Genomic DNA, 22,740 nt, shown 5'->3' on the forward strand with positions numbered 1-22,740 from the left:
CAGAGAAACAGAGAAACAGAGAAACAGAGAAACAGAGAAACAGAGAAACAGAGAAACAGAGAGAAACAGAGAAACAGAGAAACAGAGAAACGGTCAAACAGAGAGAAACAGAGAAACAGAGAAACAGACAAACAGAGAGAAACAGAGAAACAGAGAGAAACAGACAAACAGAGAAACAGAGAGAAACAGAGAAACGGAGACAAACAGACAAACAGAGAGAAACAGAGAAACAGAGAAACAGAGAAACAGAGAAACAGAGAAACAGACAAACAGAGAGAAACAGAGAAACAGACAAACAGAGAGAAACAGAGAAACAGAGAGAAACAGACAAACAGAGAAACAGAGAGAAACAGAGAAACGGAGACAAACAGACAAACAGAGAAACAGAGAGAAACAGAGAAACGGAGACAAACAGAGTGTGTGCGTATAATATAAACTATTTGTCTGAAGTCCTCTTCAACTCTATGGAGGTCCTATGTATATGTATTTATTCATGCGATGTAACCAGTTTATATGGGCAGGGACAATGTACCACAATACCAGTTTATATGGACAGGGACAATGTACCACAATACCAGTTTATATGGACAGGGACAATGTACCACAATACCAGTTTATATGGACAGGGACAATGTACCACAATACCAGTTTATATGGGCAGGGACAATGTACCACAATACCAGTTTATATGGACAGGGACAATGTACCACAATACCAGTTTATATGGGCAGGGACAATGTACCACAATACCAGTTTATATGGACAGGGACAATGTACCACAATACCAGTTTATATGGACAGGGACAATGTACCACAATACCAGTTTATATGGACAGGGACAATGTACCACAATACCAGTTTATATGGGCAGGGACAATGTACCACAATACCAGTTTATATGGACAGGGACAATGTACCACAATACCAGTTTATATGGACAGGGACAATGTACCACAATACCAGTTTATATGGACAGGGACAATGTACCACAATACCAGTTTATTTGGACAGGGACAATGTACCACAATACCAGTTTATATGGACAGGGACAATGTACCACAATACCAGTTTATATGGACAGGGACAATGTACCACAATACCAGTTTATTTGGACAGGGACAATGTACCACAATACCAGTTTATATGGACAGGGACAATGTACCACAATACCAGTTTATATGGACAGGGACAATGTACCACAATACCAGTTTATATGGACAGGGACAATGTACCACAATACCAGTTTATTTGGACAGGGACAATGTACCACAATACCAGTTTATATGGACAGGGACAATGTACCACAATACCAGTTTATATGGACAGGGACAATGTACCACAATACCAGTTTATATGGACAGGGACAATGTACCACAATACCAGTTTATATGGACAGGGACAATGTACCACAATACCAGTTTATATGGACAGGGACAATGTACCACAATACCAGTTTATATGGACAGGGACAATGTACCACAATACCAGTTTATATGGACAGGGACAATGTACCACAATACCAGTTTATATGGACAGGGACAATGTACCACAATACCAGTTTATATGGACAGGGACAATGTACCACAATACCAGTTTATATGGACAGGGACAATGTACCACAATACCAGTTTATATGGACAGGGACAATGTACCACAATACCAGTTTATATGGGCAGGGACAATGTACCACAATACCAGTTTATATGGACAGGGACAATGTACCACAATACCAGTTTATATGGACAGGGACAATGTACCACAATACCAGTTTATTTGGACAGGGACAATGTACCACAATACCAGTTTATATGGGCAGGGACAATGTACCACAATACCAGTTCATTTGGACAGGGACAATGTACCACAATACCAGTTTATATGGACAGGGACAATGTACCACAATACCAGTTTATATGGGCAGGGACAATGTACCACAATACCAGTTTATATGGACAGGGACAATGTACCACAATACCAGTTTATATGGACAGGGACAATGTACCACAATACCAGTTTATATGGACAGGGACAATGTACCACAATACCAGTTTATATGGGCAGGGACAATGTACCACAATACCAGTTTATATGGGCAGGGACAATGTACCACAATACCAGTTTATATGGACAGGGACAATGTACCACAATACCAGTTTATATGGACAGGGACAATGTACCACAATACCAGTTTATATGGACAGGGACAATGTACCACAATACCAGTTTATATGGACAGGGACAATGTACCACAATACCAGTTTATATGGACAGGGACAATGTACCACAATACCAGTTTATATGGGCAGGGACAATGTACCAGAATACCAGTTTATATGGGCAGGGACAATGTACCATAATACCAGTTTATATGGACAGGGACAATGTACCACAATACCAGTTTATATGGACAGGGACAATGTACCACAATACCAGTTCATTTGGACAGGGACAATGTACCACAATACCAGTTTATTTGGGCAGGGACAATGTACCACAATACCAGTTTATATGGACAGGGACAATGTACCACAATACCAGTTTATATGGACAGGGACAATGTACCACAATACCAGTTTATATGGACAGGGACAATGTACCACAATACCAGTTTATATGGACAGGGACAATGTACCACAATACCAGTTTATATGGACAGGGACAATGTACCACAATACCAGTTTATATGGACAGGGACAATGTACCACAATACCAGTTTATATGGACAGGGACAATGTACCACAATACCAGTTTATATGGACAGGGACAATGTACCACAATACCAGTTTATATGGACAGGGACAATGTACCACAATACCAGTTTATATGGACAGGGACAATGTACCACAATACCAGTTTATATGGACAGGGACAATGTACCACAATACCAGTTTATATGGGCAGGGACAATGTACCACAATACCAGTTTATATGGACAGGGACAATGTACCATAATACCAGTTTATATGGACAGGGACAATGTACCACAATACCAGTTTATATGGACAGGGACAATGTACCACAATACCAGTTTATATGGACAGGGACAATGTACCACAATACCAGTTTATATGGACAGGGACAATGTACCATAATACCAGTTTATATGGACAGGGACAATGTACCACAATACCAGTTTATATGGACAGGGACAATGTACCACAATACCAGTTTATATGGGCAGGGACAATGTACCACAATACCAGTTTATATGGGCAGGGACAATGTACCACAATACCAGTTTATATGGACAGGGACAATGTACCACAATACCAGTTTATATGGACAGGGACAATGTACCAAAATACCAGTTTATATGGACAGGGACAATGTACCATAATACCAGTTTATATGGACAGGGACAATGTACCACAATACCAGTTTATATGGACAGGGACAATGTACCACAATACCAGTTTATATGGGCAGGGACAATGTACCACAATACCAGTTTATATGGACAGGGACAATGTACCACAATACCAGTTTATATGGACAGGGACAATGTACCATAATACCAGTTTATATGGACAGGGACAATGTACCACAATACCAGTTTATATGGGCAGGGACAATGTACCACAATACCAGTTTATTTGGACAGGGACAATGTACCACAATACCAGTTTATTTGGACAGGGACAATGTACCACAATACCAGTTTATATGGACAGGGACATTGTACCATAATACCAGTTTATATGGACAGGGACAATGTACCACAATACCAGTTTATATGGACAGGGACAATGTACCACAATACCAGTTTATTTGGACAGGGACAATGTACCACAATACCAGTTTATATGGACAGGGACAATGTACCACAATACCAGTTCATTTGGACAGGGACAATGTACCACAATACCAGTTTATATGGACAGGGACAATGTACCACAATACCAGTTTATATGGACAGGGACAATGTACCACAATACCAGTTTATTTGGACAGGGACAATGTACCACAATACCAGTTTATATGGGCAGGGACAATGTACCACAATACCAGTTCATTTGGACAGGGACAATGTACCACAATACCAGTTTATATGGACAGGGACAATGTACCACAATACCAGTTTATATGGGCAGGGACAATGTACCACAATACCAGTTTATATGGACAGGGACAATGTACCACAATACCAGTTTATTTGGACAGGGACAATGTACCACAATACCAGTTTATATGGACAGGGACAATGTACCACAATACCAGTTTATATGGACAGGGACAATGTACCACAATACCAGTTTATATGGGCAGGCACAATGTACCATAATACCAGTTTATATGGACAGGGACAATGTACCACAATACCAGTTTATTTGGACAGGGACAATGTACCACAATACCAGTTTATATGGACAGGGACAATGTACCACAATACCAGTTTATATGGACAGGGACAATGTACCACAATACCAGTTTATATGGGCAGGGACAATGTACCATAATACCAGTTTATATGGACAGGGACAATGTACCACAATACCAGTTTATATGGGCAGGGACAATGTACCACAATACCAGTTTATATGGACAGGGACAATGTACCACAATACCAGTTTATATGGGCAGGGACAATGTACCACAATACCAGTTTATATGGACAGGGACAATGTACCACAATACCAGTTTATATAGACAGGGACAATGTACCACAATACCAGTTTATATGGACAGGGACAATGTACCACAATACCAGTTTATATGGACAGGGACAATGTACCACAATACCAGTTTATATGGACAGGGACAATGTACCACAATACCAGTTTATATGGACAGGGACAATGTACCACAATACCAGTTTATATGGGCAGGGACAATGTACCACAATACCAGTTTATATGGACAGGGACAATGTACCACAATACCAGTTTATTTGGACAGGGACAATGTACCACAATACCAGTTTATATGGACAGGGACAATGTACCACAATACCAGTTTATATGGACAGGGACAATGTACCACAATACCAGTTTATATGGGCAGGGACAATGTACCATAATACCAGTTTATATGGACAGGGACAATGTACCACAATACCAGTTTATTTGGACAGGGACAATGTACCACAATACCAGTTTATATGGACAGGGACAATGTACCACAATACCAGTTTATATGGACAGGGACAATGTACCACAATACCAGTTTATATGGGCAGGTACCATAATACCAGTTTATATGGACAGGGACAATGTACCACAATACCAGTTTATATGGACAGGGACAATGTACCACAATACCAGTTTATATGGACAGGGACAATGTACCACAATACCAGTTTATATGGGCAGGGACAATGTACCAGAATACCAGTTTATATGGGCAGGGACAATGTACCATAATACCAGTTTATATGGACAGGGACAATGTACCACAATACCAGTTTATATGGACAGGGACAATGTACCACAATACCAGTTCATTTGGACAGGGACAATGTACCACAATACCAGTTTATTTGGGCAGGGACAATGTACCACAATACCAGTTTATATGGACAGGGACAATGTACCACAATACCAGTTTATATGGGCAGGGACAATGTACCATAATACCAGTTTATATGGACAGGGACAATGTACCACAATACCAGTTTATATGGACAGGGACAATGTACCATAATACCAGTTTATATGGACAGGGACAATGTACCACAATACCAGAAGTCTCAGAACACTGAGAAATGATGCATTGCACCAGATTTAGCTAACAGTTCATTTCCATCTATGTATGCTCTTCGTTCTCTCTACGTCCTCTTTATGTCCTCTCTACGTCCTCTATATGTCCTCTTTATGTCCTCTCTATGTCCTCTCTATGTCCTATTTATGTCCTCTCTACGTCCTCTATATGTCCTCTCTATGTCCTCTTTATGTCCTGTCTACGTCCTCTATATGTTCTCTCTATGTCCTCTCTACGTCCTCTTTATGTCCTCTCTACGTCCTCTCTACGTCCTCTTTATGTCCTGTTTCTGTCCTCTTTATGTCCTGTCTCTACGTCCTCTCTATGTCCTGTCTACGTCCTCTCTATGTCCTCTCTATGTCCTCTCTATGTCCTGTCTCTACGTCCTCTTTATGTCCTTTCTCTACGTCCTCTTTATGTCCTCTATACGTCCTCTTTATGTCCTCTCTACGTCATTCTTATGTCCTGTCTACATCCTCTTTATGTCCTGTCTATGTCCTCTCTATGTCATTCTTATGTCCTGTCTACGTCCTCTTTATGTCCTCTATACGTCCTCTTTATGTCCTCTTTATGTCCTCTCTACGTCCTCTTTATGTCCTCTCTACGTCCTCTTTATGTCCTCTCTACGTCCTCTCTATGTCCTGTCTCTATGTCCTCTTTATGTCCTGTCTCTACGTCCTCTTTATCTCCTGTCTCTACGTCCTCTTTATATCCTCTCTACGTCCTCTCTATGTCCTGTCTCTACGTCCTCTCTATGTCCTGTCTCTACGTCCTCTTTATGTCCTGTCTCTACGTCCTCTCTATGTCCTGTCTCTGTCCCGCCAGGCTGCCGAACCGCGTCGACGGTACAGGCTTCGTGGTCTATGATGGAGCCGTGTTCTACAACAAGGAACGCACGCGCAACCTGGTCAAGTACGACCTCCGCACGCGCATTAAGGTGATCTCTGACCTTTACCTGAGATCTGTATCACCTTTCCAACCGCACCAGGGTCGAGGACAATGCTATTTCGATCCCAGTCAATTCAGGAAGTACACTGACATTCCGATGTCAAGTCTTCAATGCTTTTTGATGAGGATCATATGAATTTTGGAACTTGGTTAACTTTTTGAATTGACTGGAATTGACTCCCAATCCTTCATTGACTGGAATTGACCCCCAATCCTTCATTGACTGGAATTGACCCCCAATCCTTCACTGACTGGAATTGATCCCCAATCCTTCATTGACTGGAATTGACCCCCAATCCTTCACAGACTGGAATTGACTCCCAATCCTTCATTGACTGGAATTGACCCCCAATCCTTCATTGACTGGAATTTACCCCCAATCCTTCACAGACTGGAATTGACCCCCAATCCTTCATTGACTGGAATTGACCCCCAATCCTTCACAGACTGGAATTGACCCCCAATCCTTCACAGACTGGAATTGACCCCAAATCCTTCACAGACTGGAATTGACTCCCAATCCTTCACAGACTGGAATTGACCCCCAATCCTTCACAGACTGGAATTGTTCCCAATCCTTCACAGACTGGAATTGACCCCAAATCCTTCACAGACTGGAATTGACCCCCAATCATTCACAGACTGGAATTGACCCCCAATCCTTCATTGACTGGAATTGACCCCCAATCCTTCACAGACTGGAATTGACCCCCAATCCTTCACAGACTGGAATTGACCCCAAATCCTTCACAGACTGGAATTGACCCCCAATCCTTCACAGACTGGAATTGACCCCAATCCTTCACAGACTGGAATTGACCCCCAATCCTTCACAGACTGGAATTGACCCCCAATCCTTCACAGACTGGAATTGACCCCAAATCCTTCACTGACTGGAATTGACCCCCAATCCTTCACAGACTGGAATTGACCCCCAATCCTTCACAGACTGGAATTGACCCCAAATCCTTCACAGACTGGAATTGACTCCCAATCCTTCACAGACTGGAATTGACCCCCAATCCTTCACAGACTGGAATTGACCCCCAATCCTTCATTGACTGGAATTGACCCTCAATCCTTCACAGACTGGAATTGGCCCCCAATCCTTCATTGACTGGAATTGACCCCCAATCCTTCACAGACTGGAATTGACCCCCAATCCTTCACAGACTGGAATTGACCCCAAATCCTTCACAGACTGGAATTGACCCCCAATCATTCACAGACTGGAATTGACCCCCAATCCTTCATTGACTGGAATTGAACCCCAATCCTTCACAGACTGGAATTGACCCCCAATCCTTCACAGACTGGAATTGACCCCAAATCCTTCACAGACTGGAATTGACCCCAAATCCTTCACAGACTGGAATTGACCCCCAATCCTTCACAGACTGGAATTGACCCCCAATCCTTCACAAACTGGAATTGACCCCAAATCCTTCACAGACTGGAATTGACCCCCAATCCTTCATTGACTGGAATTGACCCCCAATCCTTCACAGACTGGAATTGACCCCCAATCCTTCACAAACTGGAATTGACCCCAAATCCCTCACAGACTGGAATTGACCCCCAATCCTTCATTGACTGGAATTGACCCCCAATCCTTCACAGACTGGAATTGACCCCAATCCTTCACAGACTGGAATTGACCCCAATCCTTCACAGACTGATGGTTTCTCCAGCAAATAAGTATTTGAAATGAGATTTTTATTGTATCGATTGATTTCTTGTGTGTTGTGTATTTATTACAATTGTAAATACTTCAGCATTGATACGATGTAACGTCGCCGTATTAAAATGTAAATAAATCTCTCTCTCTATGAAGAGCGGCGAGGCGGTGGTGTTGAACGCTAACTACCACGACACTTCTCCGTATCGGTGGGGCGGGAAGAGCGATATCGACCTCGCTGTGGATGAGAACGGACTGTGGGTCATCTACTCAACTGAAGCCAACAATGGACGTATAGTTGTCAGTCAGGTGAGGGAGAAGGATAGATCGGAGGGAGTAATGGATTTTACCTAAATGTTTTTTATTTATTTTTATTTATTAAAAAAGATTGTAGGGGGAAAATCAGGTATAAAATTGCAGATAGATTTTGGCTTCTATGTACCCGTGGGAAGTAGAGGTGCTGAGGGGGCTGCAGAAACCTCTGAAAAACCAGAATATTAATAGTAATAATAAAAAATATTGAATTTTTTTGAAAAATACTTTTTTCCACAGAAGTACACTGGACCTTTTCTAGAACTAGCAGACTGATATAGACGTCACTAGTGCGGGCAACAAAAAAAATTTGCAACATCCCTGCTTTGGCAAAAAAGGTTGTTGTATAATTAGGAACAGAATCAGCATTCAATAGTTGGAATTGTAAGAGTTGTTGCCCTGCCCCTTTCTCTGTGATGTCATTCTAATGGAATCTAGAAAGAACAAAACCCTGTCCCTTTCTCTGTGATGTCATTCTAATGGAATCTAGAAAGAACAAAACCCTGTCCCTTTCTCTGTGATGTCATTCTAATGGAATCTAGAAAGAACAAAACCCTGTCCCTTTCTCTGTGATGTCATTCTAATGGAATCTAGAAAGAACAAAACGCTGTCCTCAAACATTTACATCAAATGGTGCAAAGTTATGGACAAAGACACAAAACATTCACATGAAATTAAATAACATGGAAAACAACCACTTTTTGTACAGTATTAATTTACCATCCTTGTTAAATAGAATGTAAGTGTACATGACTGTATTGTACAGAGGCTGGTCGTCTAGGTTTGTACCTGTAGACTTTCTATCAGCCTGTAGAAAAACAATGACCGCTACAGTAATTAACTACATTGAGACATCAAGTGGTTTGTGATGACATGATGGTAGAGTTGGCTCAGTTGATAGAGCTTGGCCTTTACAATGCTAGGGTTGTGGGTTTGATTCCCGTGGGGGACCAGTATTGAAATGTATGTACTCACTACTGTAAGTTGTTCTAGATAAGAGTGTAAAATGGAAAAGGAATGAATCCACAACTTCAGTTTTCACATAGAAATACATTTTAAAACATTGGAAAACCGGTGTTTGTATATTCCATAACTATAATCAGATTAACCGACTGTACCTCATAACTATAATCAGATTAACTGACTGTACCTCATAACTATAATCAGATTAACCGACTGTACCTCATAACTATAATCAGATTAACTGACTGTACCTCATAACTATAATCAGATTAACTGACTGTACTCCATAACTATAATCAGATTAACTGTCTGTACCTCATAACTATAATCAGATTAACTGACTGTACTCCATAACTATAATCAGATTAACTGACTGTACTCCATAACTATAATCAGATTAACTGACTGTACTCCATAACTATAATCAGATTAACTGACTGTACTCCATAACTATAATCAGATTAACTGACTGTACTCCATAACTATAATCAGATTAACTGACTGTACTCCATAACTATAATCAGATTAACTGACTGTACTCCATAACTATAATCAGATTAACTGACTGTACTCCATAACTATAATCAGATTAACTGACTGTACTCCATAACTATAATCAGATTAACTGACTGTACTCCATAACTATAATCAGATTAACTGACTGTACTCCATAACTATAATCAGATTAACTGACTGTATTCCATAACTATAATCAGATTAACTGACTGTACTCCATAACTATAATCAGATTAACTGACTGTACTCCATAACTATAATCAGATTAACTGACTGTACCCCATAACTATAATCAGATTAACTGACTGTATTCCATAACTATAATCAGATTAACTGACTGTATTCCATAACTATAATCAGATTAACTGACTGTACCCCATAACTATAATCAGATTAACTGACTGTATTCCATAACTATAATCAGATTAACTGACTGTACCTCATAACTATAATCAGATTAACTGACTGTACTCCATAACTATAATCAGATTAACTGACTGTACTCCATAACTATAATCAGATTAACCGACTGTACCTCATAACTATAATCAGATTAACTGACTGTACCCCATAACTATAATCAGATTAACTGACTGTACTCCATAACTATAATCAGATTAACTGACTGTATTCCATAACTATAATCAGATTAACTGACTGTACTCCATAACTATAATCAGATTAACTGACTGTATTCCATAACTATAATCAGATTAACTGACTGTACTCCATAACTATAATCAGATTAACTGACTGTACTCCATAACTATAATCAGATTAACCGACTGTGCCTCATAACTATAATCAGATTAACTGACTGTACCCCATAACTATAATCAGATTAACTGACTGTACTCCATAACTATAATCAGATTAACTGACTGTACTCCATAACTATAATCAGATTAACTGACTGTACTCCATAACTATAATCAGATTAACTGACTGTACTCCATAACTATAATCAGATTAACTGACTGTACTCCATAACTATAATCAGATTAACTGACTGTATTCCATAACTATAATCAGATTAACTGACTGTACTCCATAACTATAATCAGATTAACTGACTGTACTCCATAACTATAATCAGATTAACCGACTGTGCCTCATAACTATAATCAGATTAACTGACTGTACCCCATAACTATAATCAGATTAACTGACTGTATTCCATAACTATAATCAGATTAACTGACTGTATTCCATAACTATAATCATATTAACTGACTGTACTCCATAACTATAATCAGATTAACTGACTGTACTCCATAACTATAATCAGATTAACTGACTGTACTCCATAACTATAATCAGATTAACTGACTGTACTCCATAACTATAATCAGATTAACTGACTGTACTCCATAACTATAATCAGATTAACTGACTGTACTCCATAACTATAATCAGATTAACCGACTGTACCTCATAACTATAATCAGATTAACTGACTGTACCCCATAACTATAATCAGATTAACTGACTGTATTCCATAACTATAATCAGATTAACTGACTGTATTCCATAACTATAATCATATTAACTGACTGTACTCCATAACTATAATCAGATTAACTGACTGTACCCCATAACTATAATCAGATTAACTGACTGTACTCCATAACTATAATCAGATTAACTGATTGTACTCCATAACTATAATCAGATTAACTGACTGTACTCCATAACTATAATCAGATTAACTGACTGTACTCCAACCTGCCTCCAGCGACTATAGGGTTCCATCAATGTAATTGTCTCCATCATTTCCAATCTCCCATATGCATTTTTGAGTGAATATAAATATTTTAAATACATATATTTTTAAAATATATTTTCCTTCATTGTCTTCAACCAACACTCCTCCCCTAACCCTACCACTCCTCCTCTAACCCTACCACTCCTCCTCTAACCCTACCACTCCTCCTCTAACCCTACCACTCCTCCTCTAACCCTACCACTCCTCCCCTAACCCTACCACTCCTCCTCTAACCCTACCACTCCTCCTCTAACCCTACCACTCCTCCCCTAACCCTACCACTCCTCCTCTAACCCTACCACTCCTCCCCTAACCCTACCACTCCTCCTCTAACCCTACCACTCCTCCCCTAACCCTACCACTCCTCCTCTAACCCTACCACTCCTCCTCTAACCCTACCACTCCTCCTCTAACCCTACCACTCCTCCTCTAACCCTACCACTCCTCCCCTAACCCTACCACTCCTCCCCTAACCCTACCACTCCTCCTCTAACCCTACCACTCCTCCTTTAACCCTACCACTCCTCCCCTAACCCTACCACTCCTCCTCTAACCCTACCACTCCTCCTTTAACCCTACCACTCCTCCCCTAACCCTACCACTCCTCCTCTAACCCTACCACTCCTCCTCTAACCCTACCACTCCTCCTCTAACCCTACCACTCCTCCTCTAACCCTACCACTCTTCCTCTAACCCTACCACTCTTCCTCTAACCCTACCACTCCTCCTCTAACCCTACCACTCCTCCTCTAACCCTACCACTCCTCCCCCTAACCCTACCACTCCTCCTCTAACCCTACCACTCCTCCTCTAACCCTACCACTCCTCCCCTAACCCTACCACTCCTCCCCTAACCCTACCACTCCTCCTCTAACCCTACCACTCCTCCTCTAACCCTACCACTCCTCCTCTAACCCTACCACTCCTTCTCTAACCCTACCACTCCTACTCTAACCCTACCACTCCTCCTCTAACCCTACCACTCCTCCTCTAACCCTACCACTCCTCCCCCTAACCCTACCACTCCTCCTCTAACCCTACCACTCTTCCTCTAACCCTACCACTCTTCCTCTAACCCTACCACTCCTCCTCTAACCCTACCACTCCTCCTCTAACCCTACCACTCCTCCCTAACCCTACCACTCCTCCTCTAACCCTACCACTCCTCCTCTAACCCTACCACTCCTCCCCTAACCCTACCACTCCTCCTCTAACCCTACCACTCCTCCTCTAACCCTACCACTCCTCCTCTAACCCTACCACTCTTCTCTAACCCTACCACTCCTCCTCTAACCCTACCACTCCTCCTCTAACCCTACCACTCCTCCTCTAACCCTACCACTCCTCCCCTAACCCTACCACTCCTCCTCTAACCCTACCACTCCTCCTCTAACCCTACCACTCCTTCTCTAACCCTACCACTCCTCCTAACCCTACCACTCCTCCTCTAACCCTACCACTCCTCCTCTAACCCTACCACTCCTCCCCTAACCCTACCACTCCTCCCTAACCCTACCACTCCTCCTCTAACCCTAACACTCCTCCTCTAACCCTACCACTCCTCCTCTAACCCTACCACTCCTCCCCTAACCCTACCACTCCTCCTCTAACCCTACCACTCCTCCCTAACCCTACCACTCCTCCTCTAACTCTACCACTCCTCCTCTAACCCTACCACTCCTCCTCTAACCCTACCACTGCTCCTCTAACCCTACCACTCCTCCTCTAACCCTACCACTCCTCCTCTAACCCTACCACTCCTCCCCTAACCCTACCACTCCTCCCCTAACCCTACCACTCCTCCTCTAACCCTACCACTCCTCCTTTAACCCTACCACTCCTCCCCTAACCCTACCACTCCTCCTCTAACCCTACCACTCCTCCCTAACCCTACCACTCCTCCTCTAACCCTACCACTCCTCCTTTAACCCTACCACTCCTCCCCTAACCCTACCACTCCTCCTCTAACCCTACCACTCCTCCCCTAACCCTACCACTCTTCCTCTAACCCTACCACTCTTCCTCTAACCCTACCACTCCTCCTCTAACCCTACCACTCCTCCTCTAACCCTACCACTCCTCCCCTAACCCTACCACTCCTCCTCTAACCCTACCACTCCTCCTCTAACCCAACACTCCTCCCCTAACCCTACCACTCCTCCTCTAACCCTACCACTCCTCCTCTAACCCTACCACTCCTCCTCTAACCCTACCACTCCTCCTCTAACCCTACCACTCCTCCTCTAACCCTACCACTCCTCCTCTAACCCTACCACTCCTCCTCTAACCCTACCACTCCTCCTCTAACCCTACCACTCCTCCTCTAACCCTACCACTCCTCCTCTAACCCTACCACTCCTCCTCTAACCCTACCACTCCTCCTCTAACCCTACCACTCCTCCTCTAACCCTACCACTCCTCCTCTAACCCTACCACTCCTCCTCTAACCCTACCACTCCTCCTCTAACCCTACCACTCTTCCTCTAACCCTACCACTCTTCCTCTAACCCTACCACTCCTCCTCTAACCCTACCACTCCTCCCCTAACCCTACCACTCCTCCTCTAACCCTACCACTCCTCCTCTAACCCTACCACTCCTCCTCTAACCCTACCACTCCTCCTCTAACCCTACCACTCCTCCTCCTAACCCTACCACTCTTCCTCTAACCCTACCACTCCTCCTCTAACCCTACCACTCCTCCTCTAACCCTACCACTCCTCCTCTAACCCTACCACTCCTCCTCTAACCCTACCACTCCTCTCCTAACGCTACCACTCCTCCCCTAACCCTACCACTCCTCCTCTAACCCTACCACTCCTCCCCTAACCCTACCACTCCTCCTCCTAACCCTACCACTCCCTCCTCTAACCCTACCACTCCTCCCCTAACCCTACCACTCCTCCTCTAACCCTACCACTCCTCCTCTAACCCTACCACTCCTCCTCTAACCCTACCACTCTTCCTCTAACCCTACCACTCTTCCTCTAACCCTACCACTCCTCCTCTAACCCTACCACTCCTCCCCCTAACCCTACCACTCCTCCTCTAACCCTACCACTCCTCCTCTAACCCTACCACTCCTCCTCTAACCCTACCACTCCTCCTCTAACCCTACCACTCCTCCTCTAACCCTACCACTCTTCCTCTAACCCTACCACTCCTCCTCTAACCCTACCACTCCTCCTCTAACCCTACCACTCCTCCTCTAACCCTACCACTCCTCTCCTAACGCTACCACTCCTCCCCTAACCCTACCACTCCTCCTCTAACCCTACCACTCCTCCCCTAACCCTACCACTCCTCCTCTAACCCCACCACTCCTCCTCTAACCCTACCACTCCTCCTCTAACCCTACCACTCCTCCCCTAACCCTACCACTCCTCCTCTAACCCTACCACTCTTCCTCTAACCCTACCACTCCTCCTCTAACCCTACCACTCCTCCTCTAACCCTACCACTCCTCCCCTAACCCTACCACTCCTCCCCTAACCCTACCACTCCTCCTCTAACCCTACCACTCCTCCTCTAACCCTACCACTCCTCCTCTAACCCTACCACTCCTCCTCTAACCCTACCACTCCTCCTCTAACCCTACCACTCCTCCTCTAACCCTACCACTCCTCCTCTAACCCTACCACTCCTCCCCTTACCCCACCACTCCTCCTCTGATTGTAGTAAACTAATGGACAACAACAGTTCTACTTCCAGTTTATACGAGCTGTGTGCATGTCATTGACACAATATGTCTTACTAAATGTTTTCAAATGAAACAAAATACCTTGTTTAGAAGCTTTTAGAATTGACTTCCTCTCCTCTCCTCTCCTCTCTCTCTCTCTCTCTCTCTCTCTCTTTTACCCCTCTCCTGCCCCTTCCATTTCTCCTCCAGGTAAACCCTTACACGCTGCGTTTCGAGGGCACGTGGGCGACCAGCTTCGACAAGCGCGGGGCGAGCAACGCCTTCATGGCGTGCGGCGTGCTATACGCGGTGCGCTCCGTCTTCCAAGACGACGAGGGACAGACAGACAGAGGAGGAGGAGGTGGAGGGGATATGGTGTTATATGCGTTTGACACCAGTAGAGGGCGAGAGGTGCCGGTCCAGATCCCCTTCCCTAACCCCTACCAGTATATATCATCTATAGACTACAACCCACGGGACAACCAGCTGTATGTGTGGAATAACTACTACGTGCTGAGATACCCTCTGCAGTTCAGACCGCCCCAGCCTACCAAAGGTGTGTGTGACCCGGGGAAGGGCAGGGTGTGTGTGGGGGGCAGTTTACTAACCAGAATGATAATATATTTGACCCCTCCCTCCCCTGCCTCTCTCCTCCAGGTCCTCTCTCATCTCTAATGACTACAGTGAGGTCCTACACAGGGGGAAGGGCAGGGTGTGTGTTGGGGCAGTTTACTAACCAGAATGATAATATATTTGACCCCTCCCTCCCTCCCTCCCCATACCTCTCTCCTCCAGGTCCTCTCTCATCTCTAATGACTACAGTTTACTAACCAGAATGATAATATATTTGACCCCTCCCTCCCTCCCCATACCTCTCTCCTCCAGGTCCTCTCTCATCTCTAATGACTACAGTTTACTAACCAGAATGATAATATATTTGACCCCTCCCTCCCTCCCTCCCCATACCTCTCTCCTCCAGGTCCTCTCTCATCTCTAATGACTACAGTTTACTAACCAGAATGATAATATATTTGTCCCCTCCCTCCCTCCCTCCCCATACCTCTCTCCTCCAGGTCCTCTCTCATCTCTAATGACTACAGTTTACTAACCAGAATGATAATATATTTGTCCCCTCCCTCCCTCCCCTGCCTCTCTCCTCCAGGTCCTCTCTCATCTCTAATCACTACAGTTTACTAACCAGAATGATAATATATTTGTCCCCTCCCTCCCTCCCCTGCCTCTCTCCTCCAGGTCCTCTCTCATCTCTAATGACTACAGTGGGGTCCTACACAGCCACCGTAGCGCTGACCCCAGTACGACCTTCAGCCTCCAATCCCATCGGGGTCATCAACCGGAGTCCGGACTTGCGGCCAATCACGGCCATGGTCCCGCTAACCCCCCACCCCCCCCACCGTGCCCCCATCGCCCCGGGGGGGTCCTACGGGGGGCAGGTTGGGGTGTGTGAGGGGAGGGTGACCAGAGGGGTACAGTGGCCCCCTACACCTAAAGGAGAGATGGTGGAGAGACCATGTCCCAAAGGATCACTGGGTGTGTGTGTGTGTGTGTGTGTGTGTGTGTGTGTGTGTGTGTGTGTGTGTGTGTGTGTGTGTGTGTGTGTGTGTGTGTGTGTGTGTGTGTGTGTGTGTGTGTGTGTGTGTGTGTGTGTGTGTCAGTGAAATGTTTGTCTAGTGAGAAAGGGGGGGAGAGAGAGGGGAGAGAGAGAGTAAAAGAGTGGGACACAGAGAGAGAGAGAGAGAGAGAGAGAGAGCGAGAAAGAGAGAAAGCGAGAGAGAGGGGGTGATACTGTAGTGAGAGCATGCTGAATGCAAATTAGGTTTTGATATCTGTCTCTCTCTCTTCCTCCCTTCCTTCACCCCTTTCTCCCACTTCCCCTCTCTCTCCCCACCCTCCCTCTCCCTCCATCCCTCCTCCCCCTCTCTCCCCCCACCCTCCTCTCTACCTCCATCGCTCCTCCCCCTCTCTCTCCCCATCCTCCTCTCTCCCTCCATCCCTCCTCCCCCTCTCTCTCCCCACCCTCCTCTCTCCCTCCATCCCTCCTCTCCCTCTCTCTCCCCACCCTCCTCTCTACCTCCATCCCTCCTCCCCCTCTCTCTCCCCATCCTCCTCTCTCCCTCCATCCCTCCTCTCTCCCTCCATCCCTCCTCCCCCTCTTTCTCCCCACCCTCCTCTCTCCCTCCATCCCTCCTCTCCCTCTCTCTCTCCCCACCCTACTCTCTCCCTCCATCCCTCCTCCCCCTCTCTCTCCCCACCCTCTCTCTCCCCACACTCCTCTCTCCCTCCATCCCTCCTCCCCCTCTCTCTCCCCACCCCCTCTCTCTTCCCACCCTCCTCCCCCTCTCTCTCCCCCACCAGGTATAGCATCGTACCAGTGTGTGTTGTCCCCGGTAACCTGGAACTCCAGAGGGCCTGACCTCAGTAACTGTACCTCTCCCTGGGTCAGTCAGATAGCACAGAAGGTCAGTCACACACACACACACAGGGAGGGAAGGACATGGACACACACACATGGATGGACACGTGCGCACATTCTTACGCAGGGACGCATGCATACTGTATGCACACACACATACAGACACGCAGAAGGACATGGATGGAAACACACCCATACGCACGCGAAGACATACACACACAGGTCGTCAATGGACAGCACCACATAACTTTAACATGACCATATGTTCCTCCCTCCTTCCCCGTTCCCCCTCCCTCCCTCCCTCCCTCCCTCGTTCCCCCTCTGCCCTCCTCCTCCCCCTCCCTCCCTCCCTCTTCCCTTGTTCCCCCTCCCTCCCCTCCTCCCTTCTAGATAAAGAGTGGGGAGAATGCAGCTAACATCGCTGGTGAGTTAGTAAACCTGACGAGGGGGCGGGTCTACGCCGGTGATGTCAGCATGTCAGTCAAACTTCTAGAGCAGCTGTTGGACATCCTGGATTCTCAGCTTCAGGCCCTACGACCAGCCAACAAGGAGTCTGCGGCACGCAACTACAACAAGGTACACACACACATTACAACAAGGTACCTCACACACATTACAACAAGGTACACGCACACACACACACACATTACAACAAGGTACACACACACACACACACATTACAACAAGGTACACACACACACACATTACAACAAGGTACACACACACATTACAACAAGGTACACACACACACACATTACAACAAGGTACACACACACACACATTACAACAAGGTACACACACACACACACACACATTACAACAAGGTACACACACACACTACAACAAGGTACACACACACATTACAACAAGGTACACACACACATTACAACAAGGTACACACACACACATTACAACAAGGTACACACACACACACAAGGTACACACACACATTACAACAAGGTACACACACACACACACGCATTACAACAAGGTACACACACACACACACATTACAACAAGGTACACACACACACACACGCATTACAACAAGGTACACACACACACACATTACAACAAGGTACACACACACACACTCACACGCTGCTGCCAACACACTGTCATTGACACTGACCCAACTCCAGCCATTTTAATAATGGGAATTGATGGGAAATGATGTAAATATATCACTAGCCACTTTAAACAATGCTACCTTATATAATGTTACTTACCCTACATTATTCATCTCATATGCATATATATATACTGTACTCTACATCATCGACTGCATCCTTATGTAACACATGTATCACTAGCCACTTTAACTATGCCACTTTGTTTACTTTGCCTACACACTCATCTCATATGTATATACTGTACTCGATACCATCTACTGTATGCTGCTCTGTACCATCACTCATTCATATATCCTTATGTACATATTCCTTATCCCCTTACACTGTGTATAAGACAGTAGATTTGGAATTGTTAGTTAGATTACTTGTTGGTTATCACTGCATTGTCGGAACTAGAAGCACAAGCATTTCGCTACACTCGCATTTAACATCTGCTAACCATGTGTATGTGACAAATAAAATTTGATTTGACAGGGTACACACACACACACGCATTACAACAAGGTACACACACGCACACTACAAGGTACACACACACACACACAAACTAAAAGGTACACACACACACACACACACACACACACACACACACACACACACACACACACACACACACACACACACACACACACACACACACACAGACTGTTGTAAGCATTTCAACAGTATGTGTGTGTGTAACCTGTTGTAAATCAAATCAAATGTATTTATTTATATAGCCCTTCGTACATCAGCTGATATCTCAAAGTGCTGTACAGAAACCCAGCCTAAAACCCCAAACCGCAAGCACTGCAGGTGTAGAAGCACGGTGGCTTGGAAAAACTCCCTAGAAAGGCCAAAACCTAGGAAGAAACCTAGAGAGGAACCAGGCTATGTGGGGTGGCCAGTCCTCTTCTGGCTGTGCCGGGTGGAGATTATAACAGAACATGACCAAGATGTTCAAATGTTCATAAATGACCTGCATGGTCGAATAATAGTAAGGCAGAACAGTTGAAACTGGAGCCGCAGCATGGCCAGGTGGACTGGGGACAGCAAGGAGTCATCATGTCAGGTAGTCCTGGGGCATGGTCCTAGGGCTCAGGTCCTCCGAGAGAGAGAGAGAAAGAAAGAAGGAGAGAATTAGAGAACGCACACTTAGATTCACACAGGACACCGAATAGGACAGGAGAAGTACTCCAGATATAACAAACTGACCCTAGCCCCCCGACACAAACTACTGCAGCATAAATACTGGAGGCTGAGACAGGAGGGGTCAGGAGACACTGTGGCCCCATCCGAGGACACCCCGGACAGGGCCAAACAGGAAGGGATATACCCCACCCACTTTGCCAAAGCACAGCCCCCACACCACTAGAGGGATATCTTCAACCACCAACTTACCATCCTGAGACAAGGCTGAGTATAGCCCACAAAGATCTCCGCCACGGCACAACCCAAGGGGGGGCGCCAACCCATGACCACAACAGTGAATCAACCCACTCAGGTGACGCACTCCCTCCAGGGACGGCATGAGAGAGCCCCAGTAAGCCAGTGACTCAGCCCCTGTAACAGGGTTAGAGGCAGAGAATCCCAGTGGAAAGAGGGGAACCGGCCAGGCAGAGACAGCAAGGGTGGTTCGTTGCTCCAGAGCCTTTCCGTTCACCTTCCCACTCCTGAGCCAGACTACACTCAATCATATGACCCACTGAAGAGATGAGTCTTCAGTAAAGACTTAAAGGTTGAGACCGAGTTTGCGTCTCTGACATGGGTCGGCAGACCGTTCCATAAAAATGGAGCTCTATAGGAGAAAGCCCTGCCTCCAGCTGTTTGCTTAGAAATTCTAGGGACAGTAAGGAGGCCTGCGTCTTGTGACCGTAGCGTACGTGTAGGTATGTACGGCAGGACCAAATCAGAGAGATAGGTAGGAGCAAGCCCATGCAATGCTTTGTAGGAAGCCAGTGTAGGGAGGCGAGCACTGGAGTAATATGATCACATTTTTTGGTTCTAGTCAGGATTCTAGCAGCAGTATTTAGCACTAACTGAAGTTTATTTAGTGCTTTATCCGGGTAGCTGGATTTTAGAGCATTGCAGTAGTCTAACCTAGAAGTGACAAAAGCATGGATTCATTTTTCTGCATCATTTTTGGACAGAAAGTTTCTGATTTTTGCAATATTACGTAGATGGAAAAAAGCTGTCCTCGAAATGGTCTTGATATGTTCTTCAAAGGAGAGATCAGGGTCCAGAGTAACGCCGAGGTCCTTCACAGTTTTATTTGAGACGACTGTACAACCATTAAGATTAATTGTCAGATTCAACAGAAGATCTCTTTGTTTCTTGGGACCTAGAACAAGCATCTCTGTTTTGTCCGAGTTTAATAGGTAGAAAGTTTTGCAGCCATCCACTTCCTTATGTCTGAAACACATGTTTCTAGCGAGGGCAATTTTGGGGCTTCACCATGTTTCATTGAAATGTACAGCTGTGTGTCATCCGCATAGCAGTGAAAGTTAACATCCCCTAAGAGGTAAAATATATAGTACCTTACTATATTGTAACCTGTTGCCTTCGAGAGTGCATTTGACAAATAACATTTGATTTGATTTGTAGTACTTGTGTAACGTAGTGTGTTCCTGTCTACTTCAGTTACAGAAGAGGGAACGCACCTGTAGAGCTTATGTCCAGGTAAACCACAACTCTCTACATATAGTATATATTTAGTATAGTATATTTACTGTAGTATGTTTAGTATTGTATATTTATATAGTATATTTAGTATAGTATATTTAGTGTTGTATATTTAGTATTGTATATTTAGTATAGTAGTATAGTATCTTTAGTATAGTATCTTTAGTATAGTATCTTTAGTATAGTATCTTTAGTGTTGTATATTTAGTATAGTATCTTTAGTATTGTATCTTTAGTATAGTATATTTAGTATAGTATATTTAGTATAGTAGTATAGTATCTTTAGTATAGTATCTTTAGTATAGTATCTTTAGTATAGTATCTTTCGTATAGTATATTTAGTATAGTATCTTTAGTGTTGTATATTTAGTATAGTATCTTTAGTATTGTATCTTTAGTATAGTATATTTAGTATAGTATCTTTAGTATTGTATCTTTAGTATAGTATATTTAGTATTGTATATTTAGTATTGTATATTTAGTATTGTATATTTAGTATTGTATATTTAGTATAGTATCTTTCGTATAGTATCTTTCGCATAGTATCTTTACTTTTGTATATTTAGTGTAGTATATTTAGTATTGTATCTTTACTATAGTCTCTTTAGTGTAGTATATTTAGTATAGTATTTTTAGTATTGTGTATTTAGTATAGTATCTTTAGATTTGTATATTTACTATTGTTTATTTGGTATAGTATCTTTACTATAGTATCTTTAGTGTAGTATCTTTAGTATTGTATATTTATATTTAGTATTGTATATTTAGTATTGTATATTTAGTTTTGTATATTTAGTATTGTATCTTTACTATAGTATCTTTAGTGTAGTATATTTAGTATTGTATATTTAGTATTGTATATTTAGTATTGTATATTTAGTATAGTATCTTTCGTATAGTATCTTTCACATAGTATCTTTTACTTTTGTATATTTAGTGTAGTATATTTAGTATTGTA

At 44.0% G+C, this 22,740-nt stretch overlaps 1 protein-coding gene across 1 annotated transcript in view; it reads left to right on the forward strand.

Annotated features, from left to right (window-relative positions):
• LOC124025719 (adhesion G protein-coupled receptor L1-like) overlaps window positions 1–21,779 on the forward strand; it is a gene marked incomplete at its 3' end in the record, with an annotated part of 37,086 nt that extends 15,307 nt beyond the window's left edge. The window contains 7 exon segments of the mRNA XM_046339058.1: window positions 6,523–6,634; window positions 8,480–8,632; window positions 15,768–16,113; window positions 16,809–17,105; window positions 17,931–18,034; window positions 18,379–18,564; window positions 21,741–21,779. Coding sequence (XP_046195014.1) covers window positions 6,523–6,634; window positions 8,480–8,632; window positions 15,768–16,113; window positions 16,809–17,105; window positions 17,931–18,034; window positions 18,379–18,564; window positions 21,741–21,779 — 1,237 coding nt within the window.
• Between the last annotated feature and the right edge of the window lie 961 nt (window positions 21,780–22,740).

The sequence above is a fragment of the Oncorhynchus gorbuscha genome, unplaced genomic scaffold (genome assembly GCF_021184085.1).
Source record: "Oncorhynchus gorbuscha isolate QuinsamMale2020 ecotype Even-year unplaced genomic scaffold, OgorEven_v1.0 Un_scaffold_2381, whole genome shotgun sequence".
NCBI classification, from domain to species: Eukaryota; Metazoa; Chordata; class Actinopteri; order Salmoniformes; family Salmonidae; genus Oncorhynchus; species Oncorhynchus gorbuscha.